This window comes from Sminthopsis crassicaudata, chromosome 1 (genome assembly GCF_048593235.1).
Source record: "Sminthopsis crassicaudata isolate SCR6 chromosome 1, ASM4859323v1, whole genome shotgun sequence".
Lineage (NCBI taxonomy): Eukaryota > Metazoa > Chordata > Mammalia > Dasyuromorphia > Dasyuridae > Sminthopsis > Sminthopsis crassicaudata.
The window spans coordinates 21,022,707-21,044,470 of NC_133617.1; the positions used below are offsets into that span (position 1 = coordinate 21,022,707).

Below are 21,764 nucleotides of genomic sequence, written 5' to 3' on the forward strand. Positions count from 1 at the left end.
GTTGGGAGCGCCACTCTCCCAGAGCCAGGTCTGCGCCCTGGGCGCCTCTTTCGGAGGGGACCTCGCCCCTCCGGGTGATGGCCGCCGCTCTCTGGGCTGGGGGAGGAGGCGGCCGGAGGAGGATTCTCCCTTCACCTCTGCCCGGAGAGCAGCTGCTTATCGGGATAAATATACCCGGCTCCCCATTCCTGGGGAGTTACTCAGCCGGCGCGGGGATTGGGTTACCTCCTCCACGGCGCTGGGGGAGGGGAGCAGAGGCTCTGGGGCTGGGGGGCCGCGCTTCCCTGGCTCGGCCTTGATTCCTAATCTGGAAGAGTCTTCCCAGAGCCTTGAAACGGTTCTAGGCCCGACTCCTCCTGTTTACATAGCTCCTTCCTGGGCAGCTGCCGGGGAGCGAGGGTGCGGAGGGGAAGGCCCCCTGCCCGGGGGGAGACTGAGGCCGGGACAGCTGGGCCCTCTCCGGGAGGGGCTCTCCCCACGGAGTCCTCGTGGGCCCCTCGGGCTCCCCCCTCGGCCTTTGGGACACCGGGACCAGAAATGGCCGCTCTGTGCTTTCCGTCGCCAGGAGAACACTGGTATCAGGGAGATGAGTCTGTGTGCGCGTGTGGGAAGCTACAAACCGGGCAAAACGGAATAAAAATAAAGTCTTTATAAAATAAAAGTAAAAGGGACTGGGAAATAATTTAGCAAAATAAATGAAAATATGATAGAAGGTGATAATGTTAATGTGTGGTTTTCTGATGTTGCTCCTCCCGGGTCCCTCCCGCCCAACATTAGGGAGGGTCTGGTGCGCCTGCCCCGGGGAGGGGGCCCTCAACCCCCCAGGAGCCTGGCGTGGTTTGTGTAATAATGGGCTCATCACGTGCCAAACTTAGTGATTTGTTTTCACTTCAGAACTTGATTCTGAGAAGGTCCTCGGGCCCCCGGGACACCCAGAGCCCCCCGGCCCGGGTGAGGCGCCCGCCCAGGACTGTGGGACAGGAGACGGGCTGTGGCCCTCCTTTGGCCCCCTTCTCTCCCGGAGCTGGTTCTGCAGCCGGCTTCCCCGAGAGCTAGGCGGGAAAGAACAGCAGCAGGCCGGCCTCTGGGGACTGGAGGTAGCTGGGCCCTCCTTCCAGCAGCTTCTGTTCCCCGGGGGGAAGGCCCAGGAACCCCCCACCCCCCATCCCCAAGTCCCGTCGTCCTCTGCACTTACACAGAAGGACGTGCGGTCCCGGATGGAGGATGGGCCAGACTTGTGGTCTGAGAGGCAGGGAAAAGGGCCGAGTGCGAACCTCCCCCTCCCCCATAAAGACCATCTCTGTCCCGCCGGGATGCTGGGGTGCCGATCACTTGTGGTTGTTGAATGGCGCGGGGGCTCCAGAGGAGTAGACCAAGGCTTCCTGTCACATGGTCCAGACCAGTCACGGCTCTTGTCCGGTGCCCGTCCCCAGGGCAAGGCCGCCCCCTCGGGTGCTGCTGAGTGTCCGGGGGCAGCGAGCGCAGACATGGAGGGAATGCAGGGCGCCCGCGACTGCAGCCTTGAAATGTGCCCGGGTCCCCTCCCCATGGGTGGGGGGAGGAATGTGTCCGGGGACGGGGCAGGGCCGCTGGCTGCTCCCTCCCATGGAGGTGGGCTTCCCTCACAACGGAGGCCCCTGGGACGGAGAGAGGAGGTTCTGGGCAGGGGTGGCCGGGCAGGGCCCAGGTGGGGCCCTCCCACGGGGCTGGCCCGAGATCGAATCTGACCCAAGGTTCACTGAGTGACCCGGGACCGGTCACCTCTGCCTGGTCTCATACCTGTGGCTGCTCCCCAGGGGCCCGGATGGTCTGCCCCAGGCTTTGTGGGAGGTAAAGGCCTCCGTGGTACCGGCCGCGGCTGTTGGTGACGCAGGATCGATAACGATAATAAGTCCCCTAACGACGATAGGGCTAACGACCCCCCAATTCTCCCCAAGCACAGGCAGAGGGGGGAGCCGGACCCCGGGGACTGTTCGCCTTTGGGCGACTCTTCCTTCCGAGGGATGGGAGGGGGAGGAGGGAGATGCTTTAATGTAAAGGAGGAGACAGAAAGCAGACTCATGGGGAAGTTCGCATCGGAGACCCTCAGTGACGTCACTTCCGCAGGGGAGCTTGTGTTGGGGCGAGCCCGGGGGTTCCTCGTTGGCCCCCCCTCCCGGGACCCGGGGGCCTCCATCCAGCTTAGGGTAATCCCCATTTGTGTGAGGAATCCCGGAGCTCCGGGAGGGGCCGGACTGTGTGGTTTGGCCCAGGCAGAGCAATGGGTCTGGCTGGCCCCGGTTTGCTTGGGCTCAGACTCGGGTCGTTCTCCGGGACTGGGTCAGGTGGCCCAGCTGGCAGAGCTGCCCCATGGTGTGGAGCCCTTCCCTCGGCTGCTCTGCCCTCCCAGGGTGCCCTGAGGAAGACCAGGCCCCTTACCCCCACTGCCTGGTTCTGGGCCTTCCTGAGCAGGGTTCCCGGGCTCCAGAACCAGCTTGGTAGACAGCGCGCTCTGGTGGTGAGAGAGGGGCCTCCCTGCGCCCCAGCCTCACCTTGGGGCCTCCAGCCCAGGCAGAGCTGGAAAGGAAGTGGCTTCTGGCCTGCTGCAGGAAGTCGGTGCCCCCCACGCTGGGAACCGCTGGCCCATGCCAGAAAGCCCCCGGCTTCCGTGAACCCGCCGCCCCATTGCAGGAGGCCTTGCCCCCCACATTGGGCGGCGCCAGCCTGGGGACCTCCCCTCTGGGGGGGAGCACTGGGTGATCCAGATGCACGTTCCCCATGGCTCCTTCTGGGAGGGAAGCCCTCGCAGGCCTCCAGGCTCCCACCGCTGACCACATCTCACAGCGTCCCCCTGAGGGGCCAGGCCCACTTTCCCCTGGGCAGCCCCTTCCCCTCTGTGAGGTGGCCCCCAGGCTGCTGCATACCCCCAGCATCTCCTGCCATCCTCTCCAGTCCCAGAGGGATTTTCTTAGGGCTCAGGTCTGGTCACGTCCTGCTCCCCCCTTTTCCTGCCTGTCTCAGTAAGCTCCGGGGGCTCGGGGCCAAATACCGAAGGCTCCTTTCGCTTTCACAGCTTCCCTCCCTGCTGCCCCCTCACCCCCGGCTCGCTGCCTCCTTCCAGGGCCCGGCCTCCTGGCTCCCCCCCCCATCTCTTTGCTCTGAGCATCTTCCCAGCTGCCCTGGGTCCCATCTGAGGCCCCGCCTCGCATCAGAAGCCCTCCCTTGGTCCTTATTTCCCTGTTCGTGACCAGGTTGTTTCTTGCCTCATTCCTTCCCTGACCTTGATCACTGACCCTGGGGAAGGCCTGGAGGAGAGAGCGAGGCTGTGACTGCCCCCCCCCCCCCCCCCGCAGTTGGGGTCCCGGCCCCCGTGGTGGAAGGAGCAGTGATTAATTCTGGCCAGTCCCGACTTAGGCCGGGAGCTCTTGGGGCAGAAGCCGTCTTGCCTTTCTGGGCGTTCCTCCACACACAGTAGGCACTTAATAAATGCTTATTGGCTGGCCAACGAAGGGGATCTTCCAGGGGGAGAGAGTTGGGAATCTGGGACCAGTCCAGAGGGGTTGGGGAGCTACCCATGGGGACAGGTACCTGCCCCTCCCCCCCACCCTGAGGAAAGCCTGGGAGACGTGCACACTACCCCTGGCACCCGGACGGACCTTTCCCTGTCTGGTCTCAGCTCCCGCATCTGTAAAATGGGCCGCTCGGTCCAGTTCGCCTCCAGCGGCAGGTCCTTGGATCCTCAGAGAAGGCCCCGTTACTGTTAGTCTCCTGTGGAGCGACAGCGTGTTTCCTCCTGTGCGCCCCTCGGGGAAGGGAGCCCGCCTCCTGCTTGCTCCTGTGCCCTCCTGCCAGGGGTTGTTTGGTGGCGTCTCTGGCACTCACTAAGGTTTTATAACTGCCTCGTTTGGCCCCCACCACGAGCAGCCAGGCTCCTGCCAGGCTCCTGGCCCTGACAGAGCCTGAAGGACTCAGCCGGGACACACGGTCAGCAAGGGCGTGCAGGATTCGAACTCGGGCCGGCCCTCTGAGCCAGCCAGCTCTCCCGGGCCGGACTTGGCAGTCAGGGACACTGGGTAATGACTCAGCTGCGGGGGTCGGACTCCTGGGCTCCGAATCCGGAACGACCCCTCCATTTCCCTGGGGTGACTTCCTGCCACCTTTGCTGTGGCCCTTGGCCCCCAGCGGAGGTGTTCGGGGAGCCCTGACCGCAGTGGGGGGCCCAGCCCTGAGGAGGAGAGCCTGGTCCCCGGTGGGTGAGCGCCCCCCCCCCCCCCCCCCCCCCCCCCCCCCGCTCGGGGGCCTCCTTTACCTCTTTGGGATCTGCTCTGGGGGTGAGGGGCTGTAACTAAAAACCAGAAGCAGGTGGGCGGGGACCCCTCCTTCCTGCCCCCTCCCAGATTCCTCCCAGTCTGGCCCTGAGCTTGTGTTGACTCATACCAGGGGAAGAAACTTGAGAACTTTTAACCGTTTCGCGGCAAGACTGAGATCCAGATGGCCCAGAATGCAGAGGGAGCCCCAGCTCCTGCCCCCTCCGGAGGCCGGCCCCATTTGTGCCTGATATTCGACCTCCTGTTTCCTAGCATCCCAAATAAAGAGCTGGGGGGGACTTAGCACCCAGAGCCTTCCGCCACAAAATGGCAGCTGAGACGGGGGCGAGCTTCTGGGGGCTCCGGGAGAGGGGCCAGCGGGCGGCCGGTCACACGCTCCCGTGTCGTCCGCTGGCCCGGGCCCTCTCCTTCCGTGTCTGTCCAGGTGTGAAAGCTCCCCTGCACACTGAGCCTGGCCCCGCTGGTTCCCATTAGCCGCCCCCCCCCCCCCCCACGGGGGCTTTTTGTTTCCCGAGTTCCTTCCGCTTTCCCGAGTTCCTTCCGCTTTCCCGAGTTCCTTCCGCTTTCCCGGCTGAGGGCTTTGCCAGACAAAGAGGAACTGACGGCGAGGCCGGCCGCCATTTGTTCCCTGTGTCGCTCGCTGCTTAGAGCGGAGGCTTCCGGAGGGCAGGGACTCCTCGCTGCCTCTTCTGTCTCGGGCACAGTTCGTGGCTGCTCAGTCTCCACTCTTCATGGCCCCACGGTGGGGGGTTTCTTGGCTGAGATACTGGAGGTCTTCACCCCTTGCTTCTCTGGCCCATTTTACAGATAAGGAAAGTGAGGCAGGCAGGGTGAAGTGCTTGCACCCAGCTAGTGAGTGACTGAGGCTGGACTTGAACTCGGGGCTCCCCACACTGTGAGCGCTGACTGACTCAGAGACAGGATGGGAGCTCCAGGAGCAGCTTCCCCAGGCGGGCACTCGTGACTTTGCTGGGGAGGGAAGCCCGAGTCCGTGGGCACAAAGCCAGCTCTCTGCCCGCGGGAGGGCTGGGTTCTAGGCGGGCCCTGGGCCTCGGTCCGCCCCAGGGCCCGACTCCGGCCTTCCACCTGGCCCCACCTCCCTGAGGGAGCTCCTCCTGAGCCGGGAAGGCAGGAAGTCTGTGTCAGACCTGTCCTGTGGGCCGCGCCCCACCCTAACCTTCCTGAGCTGGCCCTGGGCCGCGGGCTACGCTTTCTGGCTGCGGGGAGAGGGGGCTCCTGGGACCGGACCGCCAGGTGGGGCCTCTGGAGGCTGGGGGTGGGGGCGGGGAGGGTGGGGGCGCCCTCCGAGTGGTTACATCTGGGCACTTCCTGCGGCCCAGGAGCCTCGGACTTTGGCCTCCTCCGAGCTCCTGGGAGGGCTGGGCTGTTAGACATTCAGAAGGGAGGGTGGGTGGGTGGGGGCTTCTGGGAGGCTGCGGCTGAGGCAGAACCCCTCCTTACAGCTAGGGAAACTGAGGCCAGGAGGCGCTGCCAGCGTCGGCTCTGGGCTCTTAGGAGACCGGCCTGTAGGAACCTTCCCGATTCCCCGACGGCCTCTGTGGAAAGGCAGAGAGCCGGCCGGGCGCTGGGTTCAAGTGCTGCCGTGTGGTCCTGGGCCTCTCGACCATTAGAGCACACTGGGCTCCCTGCCGCCCCCTCCCCCTTGGAAAACCACTTTCTGGTGTTATTTTCATTTTTAAATGTTTCCTGATCACCTTTAAATCTGGCTCTGGCCATGGGGGGCACCCGCGGCCGCTGGCCCAGCCCCTGAGCCCTCTGGCCCATGGGAGAGGTCATCTCCCCCCTGCGGCCGCTCTGGGGCCCGTGTTCAGGGTGCCCCCCCCCACTCCCCCCCCCCTAAGGGCCCCATGGGCAGCGACGCCCCTCCCCATCTTAGCTCCCCTCGCAGCTTGGAGCCCTGAGCTCCCCCCTGCTCCTGCCGGCTCCTCTCCGCCCCCCCCCCCCCATGCTCCTGTAGGCCCGGGCCCTCCCAGCTACTTCTCTCCTCAGCCCTGCCGGGAGTTCTCGCCCCAGGCCCTGCTCCTCAGCAGCTGGAGGCTTCCCGAGGCGGGGGCTGCCCGCGCGTCCCCTCGCCCAGGAGCCCCCGTGGCCAGGACGGGCCGCGCTCACGCCGCTCGTTCCCCTCCCACAGACGCCCTGCTCGCGGACCTGGAGTCCACCACCTCCCATATCTCCAAGCGGCCCGTGTTCCTGTCGGAAGAGACCCCGTACTCCTACCCCACGGGCAACCACACGTACCAGGAGATCGCCGTGCCGCCGCCCGTACCCCCGCCCCCCTCCAGCGAGGCGCTCAACGGCACGGTCCTCGACCCCCTGGACCAGTGGCAGAGCGGCGGCGCCCGCTACGCCCCCCAGCAGGTGGGGCCGCGCAGGGAGGTCCCAAGGGCGGCGCTGGGGCCTGGCGGGGGGGGGGGGGGGGGGGGGCAGGCCTGGAGAAACCCGGTCATCCCGGGGCGGGGGGAGGGGGAGAGGGGGGTGTTACTCACCAGCCCCGGAAAGCCCCCTGTGGGAGCCTGAGGGGGGGGCAGGTGATTCAGGCCGGGCCGCCCCGCCCCCTTCCCGGGGTGGAACTGCTGGCTCACCCGCCCCACGGCCTCTGGTCTCCGCAGCCTCCGCCCCAGTCTCCCGGCTACGGAGGGAAGGGTCCCGGAGTCCCCACGGCCCAGGAGAGCCTCGGCTCCCCCCTCGGAGGCAGCGAGGAGGAGCACGTGTACAGGTACTGCCCGGGGCGGGGGCGGGGCTGGCGGGGGCGGGGCTAGACTCGGGCTGCCTGGAGGCTTCTCTCTGCCTCCTCCCGGGTAAAGGCCGGAGCTGGCCGAGGTCTCCCGTTTCCCCGGCTCTGTCATGGCGGCTCTGCCTGGCCCAGTATCCCTGTCTGTACAATTTGGGGGGGGGGTATCTCCAGAGCCCGCTCCGAGTGCTGAGACCCCGCTCCGGCCGAGTCTGGGCCTCTGAGAGCGCCCGCGCCCCCCCAACCTCTCCCAACAATGGGGGCTCAGGGAGCATGGGGTCAGGGGCCAAGAGAGCCATGGGCAAGGGGAGGAGGCCGGGAGCCCCTCCCCCTCCCCCTCCTCTCCCCCCCCCCCCCCCTGACCAGTTAGGAGCAGGCACTTGCTGTGGTTCCTGTGGCCCGGTCCCTGCTACCTCTGGGTGGTGGAGGGAGGGAGGAGCCGGACTTCCTTCCTCTCCAGACTCCCCACATCTCTCCTTTCTCTGCGCTTGGGTTCCTGTTCCTCCCCCGGGGGGGGGGGGGGGCCTCAGGGCAGCCCGGACCCCCGGACCCCCCACCAGAGGGGTGTTCTCCGCCCGGGACCCCCGAGGAGGCCGTCCCGACCTACGCCCCCCAGGAGCCGGGCCCTCGGGATGCCCATCCGCCGAGCTCTCCCTGCCCCCACCGCGGGGTTCCCCAGTCAGAGGGGTTCTCACGGGGCTCCCCCCTCCCCCTCTCTGCAGTTTCCCCAACAAGCAAAAGTCGGCCGAGCCATCCCCCACCATCATGAGCTCCTCGCTGGGCAGTAACCTGTCGGAACTGGACCGCCTGCTCCTGGAGCTCAACGCCGTGCAGCACGGCCCCGGGGCGGGCTTCCTCACGGGTAAGGGGGCGTCCGGGGAGGGGGGCGCTTTCTCCCCGGTGGTCCTTTCTCCCCGGTGGTCGGCGGCCGGCCCCGGGGCTGACCGGACTCTGTCCCCTCCCCCCAGACGAGACGAGCCAGAGCCCTCCGCTGCCCGGGGGCCTGAGCCCCCACTACGGCGTCCCTGAGAACAACAGCCCCGTGGGGGGGAAGGCCGCCCCCCCGCTGAAAGAGAAGCCCAAGCGGAACGGGGCGCGCGGGCTCGAGGACGTCAGGCCCAGCGTGGAGAGCCTGCTGGACGAGCTGGAGAGCTCGGTGCCCAGCCCCGTGTGAGTGCACCCTCCCTGCCGGGGCACCCTCCTGGGGCCTCTCCCCTCCCCCGGGACCCGGGGCCTCCTCCGTCCTCCTCCACCTCGTCGTGGGGAGGGGCAGCAGCCTCCGTCAGGAGGGGCTCCATCAACCCTCCAGGCCTTCCTCCTCCGTCCGGTGGGGCTGGCGGGGCTCCTCGAGCTGCTCCCGTGTCGGTAGGAGCAGACCGCTGACCTCCCGGGGCACGGGGGCGCCCCCGGAGACGAGGCTCTGAGCCCCCGGCTGGCCGTGGGAACCCCGGAAGGGCCGCCCCTGGTGCTCAGTGAGTGCTTTTGGAGCGCCTGCTCTGTGACAGGCCCCTCCCTCCATGTGCTCTTCCCAGGGCCTGGCCCTGGTGTAGACAGTGAGCCCAAGTGTAGACAGTGAGCCCCAAGTATAGACAGTGAGCCCAAGTGTAGACAGTGAGCCCCAGGTGTAGACAGCGAGCCCCAGGTGTAGATAGTGAGCCCCAAGTGTAGACAGTGAACCCCAAGTGTAGATAGTGAGTCCAAATGTAGGCAGTGAGCCCCAGGTGTAGACAGTGAGTCCAAATGTAGGCAGTGAGCCCCAGGTGTAGACAGCGAGCCCCAGGTGTAGACAGTGAGCCCCAAGTGTAGACAGTGAGCCCCAGGTGTAGACAGTGAGCCCCAAGTGTAGACAGTGAGCCCCAAGTGTAGACAGTGAGCCCCAAGTGTAGACTGGGAGTGTTGAGGTCTTGGCCGTGGCCTTGGGAGGAGCCTGGCTGGGGTGGGGGGAGTTGATCCCAGTGTTGGAAATGCCAGCTGGGAAGGCCTGCGGCGTCCAGCACTGACCAGGCTTGTGCCCTCCCCTCCAGCCCGGCGATCACTGTAAACCAGGGAGACATGAACAGCCCGCAGCGCGTCACGTCCAGCCAGCAGCAGACCCGCATCTCGGCCTCCTCGGCCACCAGGGAGCTGGACGAGCTGATGGCCTCCCTCTCGGACTTCAAGGTGCTCTGCCGGCCTCGTGCCCCCCCCCCGGTGCCCTTGTTCCCTGCTCCCCCTGGCCCTGAGCCTAAGTCTGTGCCCAGGTGCCCGCCTGCCGCTCCTCGGCCAGCAGCCGCCTGGGACACGCAGCCCGCGGCCGGGGAGCTGTGAGGTCACTGGAGTAGGAGGAGACGGGCCGCTGTGCTGCCCTAAGGGAGGGCAGGTTGGCCCTGAGGGCCCGGGGGCCTCTCCCTGGCCCCTCTCTGCCTCCCAGCCCCCTGGCAAATCGCTGCTTGTTTGCCCAGAACCCGGAGGGCTGATTCCTCTCCCTCACCTTCCCCTGGGATCTGGCAGTTAGAGATGCTGTGGGAAACCCAACCCCGGGGGCCGGCGGGGCCGCATTGGCGGGAGCGGATCCCTGGCCGGGCCCTCGGCCTGCCCCGGCCGCTCCCAGCCCAGGCTCTGGGCAGCCCCTCCCCCATGTCCCCCGAGCCACGGATGGGCTGCCATGTTTTATTTAGAAGGTGAGATCTGCCAGGATCTAAATGGGTATCGATGGCGATTGATTTCTCCACAACTTGCTGACCTGGCCTTGGCTCCTGGGTCTGGCGGCAGCTTGGGGAGGGGCAGAGAGGGGGGAGCCGCCCCACCCGCCTGCGCTCTGGGAGAGGTCTCTGTAGGGGGCTGGGGGGGCCCATGCGCCATCTTGTTCTGCTCCGACACAGAACTCTGTGGAGATTTCTCCGGTGCCCCCCGGGGGGAGCCTCGGACGCTGGGACGTCCCGGTCCTGGGGCCCAGGTTTGGACTGGCCGGGAGCTGGGGAGGCACGGGGAGGGCTCTCGTCCGGCGGGGGCTGGCGCAGGAAGGCCCTGGAGGAGATGGGCCCACGGGGGGCGTCCTCTTGTTGGCCGAGGAAGGCTTCAGTGCTGGAGGGGGGTGGGGGCGGGCTGCTGGGGCCCCAAGGGGGTGTGTGTGTGCAGTGTTTGTGCGCACACGTGTGATGCATTGGTGTGTGCGTGTGTTTGCACTGAGCCCATGCTGGTGTGCACGTGTGCTCTCATGTGTTGCGTGCTATTGCACATGTATGTTTATTCTGGTGTGCACACGTGTGAGCCTGCACATGTATCTGCACCGCACTCGTGCTGGGGTGTGCACGTGTTTGCACGCGTGTGTGTGTGTCACATGTGCACGAGAGTGCCTCTGTCAGGTCCTTGTCTGGATGTCGGCCCCTTTCCGGTCCCTGCGCACTGGGAGGTTTCAGAGATGGCTCCCCAGCCCCTTGTGTCTGCCCGAGGGTCAGTGGTCCCGGCAGGAGCTCCCTGCCCCGCGCCGCTCGGATTTGAGGGGTTCCTTGCTTGGCCAGGAGATGGTCGGAGCCCCTGCCGAGGCCGAAGGGTCTCGAACTCCCCCTTTGTTCCGATTTTCCTCCAGACCAGCTCCTCCGTGTCCCCGAGATGGGAGCTGTCGGCCCGCTCGTGCGCCTCTCCAGAACCCCACGCCACCCTCTCATCCGCTTTTTTGATGCCCCGCACTAGACATGTCTCCGGGGAGCTGGGGAGCGCCTCTGGGGTGCTGCACATTGAAGAAAATGGGGACCTGGGGAGGAGCCCCCCAGCTGTGCTCTCAGGTCCCCTCAGAGCCCCCGCTGCGACCAGGCCGGGGGGGATGTCCGATGCCGGCGGCGCCGATGGGGGTCCCTTTGGGACTCCAATGAAGGACGCGTCTGAAGACGCCCTTGGCAGTGAAAGCGGGCCCCCTGAGCCCCTTGGCTCCGGCTCCTTCTTGCCCAGAGCTCACACAAGGCTCCAGCAGCCCAGCCCCCCGCGGAAGGAGCCCGCCGACCCCTGTGGTGCAGAGGAGTCTGGCGATGCTCGGAGGGAGCAGCTGTGGCCCCCAGACCGGCGCGGAGCCGCCTGGCCCGCAGAAGAAGCCGTGGAACCGACTGTTATTGCTGTGAACAGACAGGACGTCTGCCCTGACACGTGGGGCCGCGGCGGGGAGCCCAGACGGCCGAGGGCCGCGGCGGAGCCCGGCCTGGGGGCTCAGGAGAGCGACCACCTCAGAGGGGTCCAGAGGGAGCCGTGCCAGGAGAGCGCGCTGAGGACAGACGCGTGCACCGGGAGCCCCGTGACGGGGGGCTGGGGCACCCAGGCCCCCACCGACGTGGCCGCAAGAGCCGGACCGGAGCCGCTTCCGGCCGCAGAGAGAATTTCCACTTCTGGCCAGGCAGGCACCGCGTGTGCATGAGCCCGTTGCATGGTGTGAGACCGGACGCTGCCCAGACCCTGCGGCTGCACTAACAGCATGCGCCCCCGCGGAGCCGGGCACCCCCTCCAAGGAGCCCGGGCTCTGCCTTGTTCTCCGGAGTGAACCGCCCCAGCTGAGAGTCAGGAAGCCGCAGCCCACGCCCCCTCCGCTCCGGGCGTCGCCTTACTAACGTCCCGCATCCTGTGCTCTGAGGCTGGCGGCTCCCCATGAGTGACCCTCATGCCCCGTTTTACGGATGGGGAGGCGGAGGTCTCGGCGCTGCCGGCTTGGGCCGTGCCTGGGGCCCGCTCCCCGTGTGTGGCACTCCATGGGGCACCGGCGTTGTGTGACCGGGCCCCCTGTCCCTCAGATCCGCTCCGTGATCAGAAGGAGCCGGGAGACGGGCCACGCGCACCCCATGTCACGGGAACCCTCCCCACGTCGGCGCCTCAGTCCCGCCGTCCCCCACAAGACCCCGTCCCAGGACCAGCTCATTGCCGAGCTGCAGGGCCGGCTGGGCATCAGGCCGGAGGAGCAGGGGCCGGACCAGGCCGGGGCGGAGCCGGACGCCTGGTTGACCGAGGGCGTTGTCATCACCGTGCGGCCGCGGGGGAGGAGGGACGGGGGGCAGGTCGTAGAGAAGGTACCGGGGAGGCACAGTGAGGCTGGCGAGGGGAGAAGGGGAGCTGGGGGTCGGGGTGGCCCCTGGCGGGCCTGGGAGGGCTTTTGGGGCTTTGGGCCCGAGATCTCGGGGCTCTCCTTTCCATCACTCTCACCTGTCTGCCCGCCTTCCTTCCTTTCCCAGGTGGTCTTTCCTCCTGATTCTCCCATCCCCCTGAGAAGGACCGTGTCGGTTCCGGGGTCTCCTCCTCCTTCTCCTCCTCTCCAGTATCTCAGACATACCCCTGAGAGTGGCCCTCCTTCTCCTCAGGCCCGCGCCTCCCCCGGGGCGGGGCTCCCTGCGAGGGGCAGGGACACCCCCTGTGGTGAAGAGGGGCGCCCGGCCGCCCCGGGCCCTGTTCGGAGCCCGCCCTCTGCCTCCTGTGCACCCCGCGCCCCGCCCGCCGCCCGCCTTGCAGTGTCTATTGGCTGTCAGACTGAGGAGGACCCGGGCTTCCCCCCACTTCAGGCAGGCTCGACCCCGGGGGGTGCCCAGGGCTGGCTAGAGCAGGCGCTCTCCTCCCAGCCGGCCCCAGTTTCACCCCCTGCCGCCCTGGGCCCTCGGACGCTGACCTCGGCCTGTCGCCCTCCTCCGCAGGTGCCAACCACGACTGGCGTGTCCCTGCCTGGCCTGATGGCGGCCCGTCCGCCCCCCAGCCCTCCCTCCCTCAGGAAGGCAGCCGGCCCTTCTCCTCGCGGCCCCTCGCCCCTCGCTGCCCCGGCCTTCCCCGAGGTTGGCCCCCTTCCTCCCTGCGGGGCCTGGCCCGAGGGGACTGTCCGCCTCCTCCTCTGGGAGATGTCTCGGTCACCCTCCGTGGGTCAGCCTCATCCCTGCAGGCCTCCGGGGAGGGGGAGGGGAGGGGCTTTCTTTGGCCCTGCTGCTGATGGCGAGAATCTGCCTCCACTGGTGACCCGGCCAGAGAAGCGTGGGAGACCCTTGGCCTTCGGGGCTGAGCTGTCCACCCTCGTCCCTCAGCGCTCCTGGGTGGAGGCGGGAGCGTGGTCTCCCCCGTGGGCTCCGCGCGGGACCTTCTCCAGGGGAGGCCGAGCCGGCTGTCCGGCGGGTGGCGGTGGGGGCAGTGCTCGGAGCAGAGGACGCCGTCCTGGCTTTGTCCCCACGGCACACACAGGCTTCTTTCCCCCGCTGGACCCTCGGGCCGGGCTCCCCTAAGAGCTAAGGGAGGGAAGCGGGCCACCTGGATGGAGCAGTCCCGGTTTTGTTATCTGGCCCCAGAAAAGTCACCAGATTTTTTGGCCGGCCTCAGTCACTGCGTCTGTATGATGGGTTGAGGGCTTGAATCCTAGGAAGCCGCCACATTGGCAAAAGACCCTTACCCTTCGTCCCAGCCAGAGATTCCCATGTCACTGTCCCATTCCAGCTGGCTTTCTTCTCTTGCTCCACAGTTCATGGCCCAGGGGAAGGTGGGGAGCAACTCCCCGCCAGGCGGCCCCCCAAAGCCAGGAAGCCAACTGGACAGCATGCTGGGGAGCCTGCAGTCGGACCTGAACAAGTTGGGTGTGGCCACGGTTGCCAAAGGCGTCTGTGGGGCCTGCAAGAAGCCCATTGCTGGACAGGTGATGGAGGAGTGGGAGTGGGGCATGGGGGGCCCGGGCCGCCGAGAGGGAGCGGACTGGGGGTGAAGGGGCGTTAGTATCTTTCAGGGACATGGGACATTCATGGGACAAGAAGAGTTCAAATCGGGGCAGCTAGGGGGCGCAGTGGGTAGAGCACCAGCCTTGAATTCAGGAGGACCCGAGTTCAAATATGGTCTCAGACACTTAACACAAGTCACTTAACTCCAGCCTCAGGAAAAAAATAAAAAATAAAAATAAGAGTTCAAATCCAGCCTCAGGCCCCCCCAGGAGCCGTGGGCAAATCACTTCCCTCTGCCTCAGTTTCTTTATCTGTAAAATGAGCCACAGAAGGAAATGGTCTACCCCTGCAGTGCCCAAAAAAGCTTCAGGTGGGGTCAGGAGGAGGCAGCACCCCCCGCGTGCCAGGTGCCAAACTCCGTGTGAGTGGGGGGTGGTAGAGGAGGAGGGCCGGGCCTGCCCTCCGGAAGCCGGTCCTCTCCTGGGGCATCTTGTCCCAATCCCCCCACCTTCCGCATTTCTCCCCCTGCAGGTGGTGACGGCCATGGGGAAGACCTGGCACCCCGAGCATTTTGTCTGCACCCACTGCCAGGAGGAGATCGGCTCGCGGAATTTCTTTGAGCGCGACGGGCAGCCCTACTGTGAAAAAGACTATCACAACCTCTTCTCCCCTCGATGCTACTATTGTAATGGGCCCATCTTGGATGTGAGTCCTTGGGGGTGGTGAGGAGGGCGGGCTGGAAGGGGGGCTGGGGCGGGGAAAGAGGGATGGGGGACACAGCCCGCGGGCCCGCTCTGGCAGGGTCCTTCTCCACGGGGCTGCTCTGCTGCTTTCAGCATTCATTCATTCGGCAAACCCTTATTAGCCACCCTTGGTGTATCAGGCTCAGGACAAAAAGACCAACGGGCCTGCCCTCGGAGAGCTTACGTTCTTGAGGAACTGGAACGTGCATATTGATAAATAAGCAAGTCTTACGTATTTGCTGAGTCGTAGGGGGCCGGGAGGAGGAGGAGGAGGGAGCCCAGATGGGGGCCTCCCCCAGTCGGCCGATGCCCCCTGCTCAGGGCCGTTCCTCTGGGCCTCCGCTCTAAATTGGGCAAAGGCTGCACGTGCCCCTTTGACAGCTTTGCCCTCTGGGATTTCTCTTCTCCAGAAAGTGGTGACGGCCTTGGACCGGACTTGGCACCCCGAGCACTTCTTCTGTGCCCAGTGCGGAGCGTTCTTCGGACCGGAAGGTGCCATGCTTGGGGTGGGGGATCTGGAGGGCCTGGGGGTGGCCTTGCTTCTACATGGATGAGCCAGGGACTCGCAGGCTTCAGAGGCCCTTTAAATGTGGGATCCTGTGTTCTAGTTGTGAGAGGCAGCGGAGAGGAGGGGGAGGGGAGGAGGGCTGAGCCGCAGGAGCCCGCCTCTGAGCTGGCGCGGCTCCCTGCAGGACCGAGTCCGCGCCCATAAAAGGCGAGAGTCAGACGACCCCATTTCCCGGCTCCCCTGCGGTCGCCGTTCCCCGCGCTCGGGTCCTGACCGTGTCCTGTGCTCTCCTCTCCCGTGTAGGCTTCCATGAGAAGGACGGGAAGGCCTATTGTCGGAAAGATTACTTTGACATGTTTGCCCCTAAGTGTGGAGGCTGCGCCCGGGCCATCCTGGAGAACTACATCTCGGCCCTCAACACGCTCTGGCACCCCGAGTGCTTCGTCTGCCGGGTGAGCACCCCCTTCTGCTTCCGACGGAGGCGTGTGGATTTCAGCATCTCCGCCTTTGTGGGCGTTACCCAGAGTGCTTTTCCTGGGAGAAAAGGGAGGCGGGCAGCCACCTCTGCAGGGCTGACAGCCGGGCCACTGGGGGCTGCCCCGCGGTGGGCAGGAGAGCTGGCTGCAAACGTGGCCTCCTCCGTGCCCCCCAGCGCTGCACGGCGTCTGCACGGCCCCTCCCAGGGTCTCTGTGGGAGGGTCTTTGCTGCGGGCCTGACTATTCCCACGCTTCCCTTTGCTGGCCAGGAATGCTTCACGCCCTTCATCAACGGCAGCTTTTTCGAGCACGACGGGCAGCCGTACTGCGAGGTGCATTACCACGAGCGCCGCGGCTCGCTCTGCTCCGGCTGCCAGAAGCCCATCACCGGCCGCTGCATCACCGCCATGGCCAAGAAGTTCCACCCGGAGCATTTTGTCTGCGCCTTCTGTCTCAAGCAGCTCAACAAGGGAACCTTCAAGGAACAGAATGACAAACCCTACTGTCAAAACTGCTTCCTCAAGCTCTTCTGTTAGAGCCCCCCGAGCCCCCCAGACCCCTGGGAGGGGTTCCGGGACCCCCAGACCTCATGGCAGGGGCGGGAGCTTTGGCAGGACCCTTCAGGAATTGGAGCCTGCTTCTGAGGCCAGCCTGGGCAGGGGCGGGGGGCAGGTGGTTTCCTCTTCCCAGGGATCCCCCGGGCCCATATCCTTCCTCCTTCCGCTGGTCTCTCTTTCTTTCATGGTGGGAGAGATTCTTCCTAGCCTGCAGACCCTCCCTGCTGGGCAGACCCTGGCCCCCCACACTGGAATCATTTTTTAGCCAGGTCACTGGGCATCCCCAGAACCAGGGCTGCCCACTCAGGGAGTTTTTGAGGGGCAGAACTTTCCCAATCTCTTGTTTCTCCTTTTGCTTTCCTCTTCCCATCCTCCTTTTCCTCCCCTGGTTCAGGACCCTGGAGGGCAGCCAACATAAGCCCCCGGGGAGAAGACAGGGGTTGGGGCAGAGTGGGGTGGACAGAGAAGTTCCCAAGACCCCCTTTCCCTCTGGCTGTCCCCGGCCACGCCTTTATGCCTCGAGGCCTCCTTTAATTCACTTGGTTCTACTGAGAAAGGACTCTCCAGCAATAATATTTTATATTGACTTTGCGGGCGGCTGTGCCCGGATTCCGGGCTCCAGGATTGGTGGGCGCGCCGCGAGTGCGCCCCCAGACTGGACGCTGTCCCATGTTTGATAGATTTCTACACTGAGGTTTGAATTCCTATTTGTCTGGGTTGCTTTTAATTCTATGAAATTTTGAAATTGATTTTGAAAAGATTTTTAAGACGTTCCTTCGGGGCCTGTCCTTTCCCTGCTCTTGGGCCCCCTGGGGGCAGTGACTCCGGTGGCTTTGCTGGGAGCACTCTTAACCAGAAGGGTTTTTGGGGGACCGAGGGCCTCTGGGTGAGCGGGGCAGCCAGTATCTTTTTCTAGCACAAGCCGGTCGGGCCGAGACTCGCCTTTTTTTTATTCCCTCCCTCACGGTTCCCCTAGAACATTTTGTAAACTGCTGTATTCAGACCCCCTCCCTCCCCGACTCTGTCTGCCGGGGTCTCGCCTGCCTTCCTCAGAGAGGTCAGCATACAGTGTGTCGGGTGGTGGGGAGAGAGGAACGCCAGGGGATTTCCCGATTGCTGCTGGAATAAACCATCAGGAGTCGGGGTCGGACCTTCAAGCCTCCTTGTGCCCCCCCCTTGTGTCTTCCCTCGTTTCCCCAGGGCCCTGCTTCAACATGCCCGGGGGAGGCCGGGGGCTGCCTTCTAGGCCTTGTTAAGCACCTTTTGTGCCACATTTCCCTCTGGTTTGGGAAATCTGGGAATGGGGTGATGGAGAAATAAGAGCTTCATTCTCAAGGACAGAACGATGATGGAGCCAGGGGACGCCTGGGACCTCCAGGCTCTCTTACCCCAGTTTTGTCCCCATTTTGTGCTGACCGTAATGAGTGTTTGGAAACTTACTGAGGGAGAACCGCACTGAAACGGATGGAGGTGTTGCACAGGGACCAGGTCTTGGGAGAATCCTGGGAAAATTTTCCCGACAGATGAAATGGGAGCTCACCCATGACCACAGGTGCCCAGGTTGAGCTCCCAGCTCTGTCCATTCCCGGGGCCTCCACAGACAGGGCAAAGGACAGTCGGGCTGGTGGAGGCCCTGGCCGTGATGGGCGGATGTCCCAGGGATCTCGGTGCACACTCAACTTTTGGTTCAGTTAGCCAGGAGCTGTCCAGGCCAGCTCAGCTTTGTTTGGGGGTGTCCATATGTCCACCTCGAGGCCTTAGTGCTCTGTTTACAGTGACCTGCCCCTGTCCCTCCCCTTTGGGGTCAGGGACATCTTGGGGATGCCTCTCTGGGTCAACAGTTTGATTTGATTTTTTTCTTCCCTATCGACTTCTAACCTTGCTTTTCCCATTTAAATTTCTGTGATTTATGCCAATAAAATTTACCATTATTTTCACCTCGCCTTGTTTCAAAACCTTTTGGGTTGGAGATATGAGTTTGACCATCCCGGTGCCTAAGGATAAATTTCAATTTGGTCATACTTGGGTCTGGTCAATAGACTCTGAAGTCTGGGTCCCTTCTGGGGACCACTTCTCAGACAGACTGGATCGTGGCCTGAAATGGGCCACCATGGACCACCACGGGGCAGCTCTGCGCCCTTTCTGCAGTTTAAACTGGAAATCTCCAGTTTATTTCAGTTTAACACATTTTAAGCACCTGTTCTACACCTGATACTGTGCTGGACCCTACATATGGAAAGATAAAAAAGAAAACATTAAAAGCTCTCAGTTTGGCTGAAAGACTGCAAATCCTGGGATTGTTGAGTGAGCTCAACAAGGGGGGAAGGATCGGGGTGGGGGGCATTTAATCTAACATTCCCCCTCCCTCTGCCAGTTTTTACAAAGGAGGAAGTAGAAGGTTTCATGGAAGACTCAGGAAGGAGGCCATGGTTGATGTCTAGTATTCCAAATAAGAAGGAAGAATCCAAATGGTTCGGTTGTGAGATGGTGCAGCGGATAGAGCATCAGACATACTAGCTGTGAGACCTTGGAAAAGTCACTTTAAGTGCTCAGCTTTAGCTTCCTTGTCTGTAAAATGGGAATAATTTGGGAAATAAATCAAATGGAAATAACACCTCCTTCGTAGGGTGATTGTGAGGATCAAATGAGATGTGTATGGCCCTTTTGAAAGGACTCTACATTCTAGAGCATGGGAGAAAGGAGCCAGCAGCAAGTGAAGAAAACTGGGAGGGAGGTTGAGATGGGAAAAAAGGTGTCAATTCTGCACCCACTCCAATCATCTCTTGCCTGTCCCCCTTTCCCCATTCACCTACTCACTCATTCACCCTAGGGGAGGCCTCCATGACCTCTCATCAGTGCAATGCAGTTATTAGCCTCCCTGCCTCCACATCACTCTGTCACCCACACAGATGACAAAATAGTCTTTCTAAAGCTCATCGACCCAGAAACTTTAGAAGCGCTTTGTCTCTCTCTTTTTTAAGCTTTTTATTTTTAAAACATATGCATGGATAAATTTTCAACATCGATTCTTGCGAAACCTTGTGTTCCAAATTTTTCTGTCCTCCCCCCCACTCCAAATGGCAAGTAGTCCAATCCAATATATGTATATGTATTTGTATTTGTATAGTTATCTTGCTGCACAAGAAAATAAGATCGAAAAGGAAAAAAAAATGAGAAAGAAAACAAAATGCAGGAAAACAACACCAGAAAGAGTGAAATGCTAGGTTGTGAACCACACTCAGTTCCCACGATTCTCTCTGGGTGCAGATGGTTCTCCATCACAAGACCATTAGAACTGACCTGAATCATCTCATTGTTGAAGAGAGTCATGTCCTTCAGAGTTGTTCATCGTGCAGTCTTGTTGTGTGCAGTGATCTGTACTTCTCTCAGCATCAGCTCAAGGCTCTCCGGGTCTTTCTGAAATCCTCCTGCTGTCATTTCTTACAGAGCAATAATATTCCATAACCTTCATGTACCATAACTTATTCAACCGCTCTCCAGCTTCTGGCCACCACAAAGAGGACGGCCACAAACATTGTGGCACACATGGGTCCCTTTCCCTCCTTTATGATCTCTGGGATATAAGCCCAGTAGTAACACTGCTGGGTCAAAGGGGGTGCACTGTTTGATGGCCCTTTGGGCAGAGTTCCAAACTGAGAAGCTTTTGTCTCATACGCCTCTAGAATAAAAGTCTTCTCAGCTTGGGTTACAAGCGTGCCATTATCTGACCCTAGCCCCCCTTTCAGCACCCTAGTCTTTGCTCAGATTCCCCCATGTCTGTCACGCGCTCCTTTCTCACTTCTACCTCCCAGAATCCTTACCTTCCATTAAGGGCCAACTCAGGTCTGACCATTCCCAATCCCCCCAATCCTACTTTAAATGATCCTGAATTTACTTACTTGCGCTCCTGTTGTAGCAGCCCCTCTGTCCCTCTTCTCTCAGGAGACGCCTAAAAGAAAGAGACTGTTACTTTTTGCTTTTGCCTCCCCAGTACTGGGATACAGCAGGCACTTAATAATTGCTTGTTGGCTTAAACCAGGGGTTCTCAAACTACAGCCCGTGGGCCAGATGCGGCCTGCCGAAGATGGTTATGCCCCTGCCAAGTTAGGGTAAATGGCCTGAGGGGCAGAGACAGAGTGGGACCTTTTGTTTTTACTCTAGTCCGGCCCTCCCGCAGTCTGAGGGACAGTGAGCTGGCCCCTGTTTAAAGTTTGAGGAACACTGAGAAGCTTCTTAAAGACAGGAGCTATTTTTTAATCTGTGTTCTCCCTCCTGCACTCCACCAGCATCGAGCATATAACAGGAATTTAATACATGTTTACTGAATTGACCCAAATCTAACAAGTGACTTTCTGAGCATTTCCTCTCCTATTTTTCTTTTTTTCTTTTTTCCTGAGGCTGGGGTTAAGTGACCTGCCCAGGGTCACACAGCTAGAAAGTGTTAAGTGTCTGAGGCCGGATTTGAACTCCTGACTTCAGGGCTGGTGCTCTATCCACTGCGCCCCCTAGCGGCCCCAGCATTTCCTCTCTCACTCTTTCTTTTCTTCTTTCTCTTCTCTTTCTTTTTTATTCTGTTTTTTCTTTGTCTTTCTCTTCCTTTTTTCTTTTTCCCTCTTTTACTTCCATTCTTTCTTTATCTTTCTCTTCTCCTCCCATTTTCTTTCTTTATCTCTCTTCCTCTTTCTCTCTTCCTCTTTTTGTGACTTATTCTTTCTCCCTCTTTCTTTTTCTCTCTTCTATCTGGCTTTCTTTTTTCTTTCTCCCTTTCTTACTGTCTCTCTCTTTCTTTCCTTTCTCCTTTCACTTCCTTTCTCTCTTTATCTTTCTCCTCTTTCTTTTTCTTTCTCCTCTCTTCCTTTCTTCTTTTTCTTCCTTTTGTTTTTTCTCCTTTCTCTTTTCTTCCTCTTTTTTCTTTTTCCTCCTTTTCTCTTCTTTTTCTTTCTCTCTCCTCCCTCTATTCTTCTTTCTTATTTTCTCTCGTTCTCCTTATTCTTTTCTCATTCTCTCTGTCTCTCACTCCCACAAGGAGAGAAAGCTCCCAAGAGCATAGGAGCCTAAGGAAACTCCCAGTCCCTAATTGGTGATAGAAATAATCACTTCATTTAGACACCCCTGGCCTCTGGAGAACCAGGTTTCACAGTTACTTAAAAAAAAAAAAAAAAAAAAGAAGATTCTCTGCGCTTCCCTGGAGGCGGAAAGCACCGACTCTTCAGCCAGTCATCCCATTCCTAACAGGAAGGACAGAGAAGGAAGGCTGGGAGGGAGGAGGGGAGTCTAGTACCGCCAAAGGGCTACTACCCAATGGGGAATGGGGGGGGGAAAGGCCCTGGAGCACGTGACGGCTGCTGTCTGGTGGAGGATGCGGGAGTACGCTGGTAAAAATTTAACAAGCAGCTCTCCCCGCCCCCCCCCAATGCTTCATGTAGGCAGGAAATGCCTTTCAGTTTAACCAGCATTTTTCTTGCTCTCTCCCCCCTCTTTCTTCTCTCTCTCACTCCCCCAGGAGAGGAGGCTCCAAGCTGCGGAGCTGGCCGAGGCGGTGAGCCGATGAGCAGCAGCGGGGCAACCCCTGCGAAGGGGCACATTGCGTCCGGATCTCAGGGAAAACTTTCCAACGGTCAGAGTTGCCCCCACCCGGACAAAGTCAGGGGGCTTTGGGAGGGCCCAGGGGCGGTGAAGGGCCTCGCGCGGCCGAGCGCGACAGCCGCCAGCAGGGTCAGTTGTGACTTTGTGAAAGGAGACACATGAGGGGGACCGGCCAGAGTCAGCGCCCGGCTCCTTC

The 21,764-nt window shown here is 61.8% G+C and overlaps 2 protein-coding genes across 9 annotated transcripts in view; one reads left to right on the forward strand and one right to left on the reverse strand.

Annotated features, from left to right (window-relative positions):
- Nucleotides 1-17,919, forward strand: part of PXN (paxillin) — a 35,799-nt gene extending 17,880 nt beyond the window's left edge. For 3 of the 8 annotated variants that reach the window (XM_074296331.1, XM_074296347.1, XM_074296358.1), the window contains exons 2-15: nucleotides 6,460-6,686; nucleotides 6,938-7,044; nucleotides 7,782-7,921; nucleotides 8,028-8,229; nucleotides 9,084-9,219; nucleotides 10,628-11,422; nucleotides 11,814-12,086; nucleotides 12,249-12,572; nucleotides 12,702-12,836; nucleotides 13,508-13,678; nucleotides 14,229-14,402; nucleotides 14,851-14,932; nucleotides 15,252-15,400; nucleotides 15,695-17,919. In XM_074296331.1, coding sequence (XP_074152432.1) covers nucleotides 6,460-6,686; nucleotides 6,938-7,044; nucleotides 7,782-7,921; nucleotides 8,028-8,229; nucleotides 9,084-9,219; nucleotides 10,628-11,422; nucleotides 11,814-12,086; nucleotides 12,249-12,572; nucleotides 12,702-12,836; nucleotides 13,508-13,678; nucleotides 14,229-14,402; nucleotides 14,851-14,932; nucleotides 15,252-15,400; nucleotides 15,695-15,961 — 3,182 coding nt within the window. In that variant the 3' untranslated portion in view covers nucleotides 15,962-17,919. Of the gene's footprint in view, nucleotides 1-4,951; nucleotides 5,562-6,459; nucleotides 6,687-6,937; nucleotides 7,045-7,781; nucleotides 7,922-8,027; nucleotides 8,230-9,083; nucleotides 9,220-10,627; nucleotides 11,423-11,813; nucleotides 12,087-12,248; nucleotides 12,573-12,701; nucleotides 12,837-13,507; nucleotides 13,679-14,228; nucleotides 14,403-14,850; nucleotides 14,933-15,251; nucleotides 15,401-15,694 lie in introns of those variants that run through there. The other 5 variants (XM_074296374.1, XM_074296382.1, XM_074296339.1 and 2 more) reach the window with 4 other exon arrangements.
- LOC141558713 (uncharacterized) lies at nucleotides 635-2,197 on the reverse strand. Its single transcript, XM_074296318.1, has 3 exons — nucleotides 1,780-2,197; nucleotides 1,196-1,637; nucleotides 635-1,052 (listed from the first exon to the last, which is right to left on the reverse strand). The coding sequence occupies exons 1-3, from the start codon at nucleotides 2,195-2,197 to the stop codon at nucleotides 872-874; spliced, it is 1,041 nt and encodes a 346-aa protein (XP_074152419.1). The 3' UTR covers nucleotides 635-871.
- Nucleotides 17,920-21,764: the final 3,845 nt, after the last annotated feature.

Bases quoted from the DNA above. Each gene is read 5' to 3' on its own strand.
- LOC141558713 (XM_074296318.1), bottom strand. From the start codon at position 2,197: ATGGGGATTACCCTAAGCTGGATGGAGGCCCCCGGGTCCCGGGAGGGG. The intron at 1,638-1,779 runs GTATGAGACCAG...TCTCCGTCCCAG, and splicing joins CCCCTGGGGAGCAGCCACAG to GGGCCTCCGTTGTGAGGGAA. The intron at 1,053-1,195 runs GTAAGTGCAGAG...TTTCCCGCCTAG, and splicing joins GGGACCGCACGTCCTTCTGT to CTCTCGGGGAAGCCGGCTGC.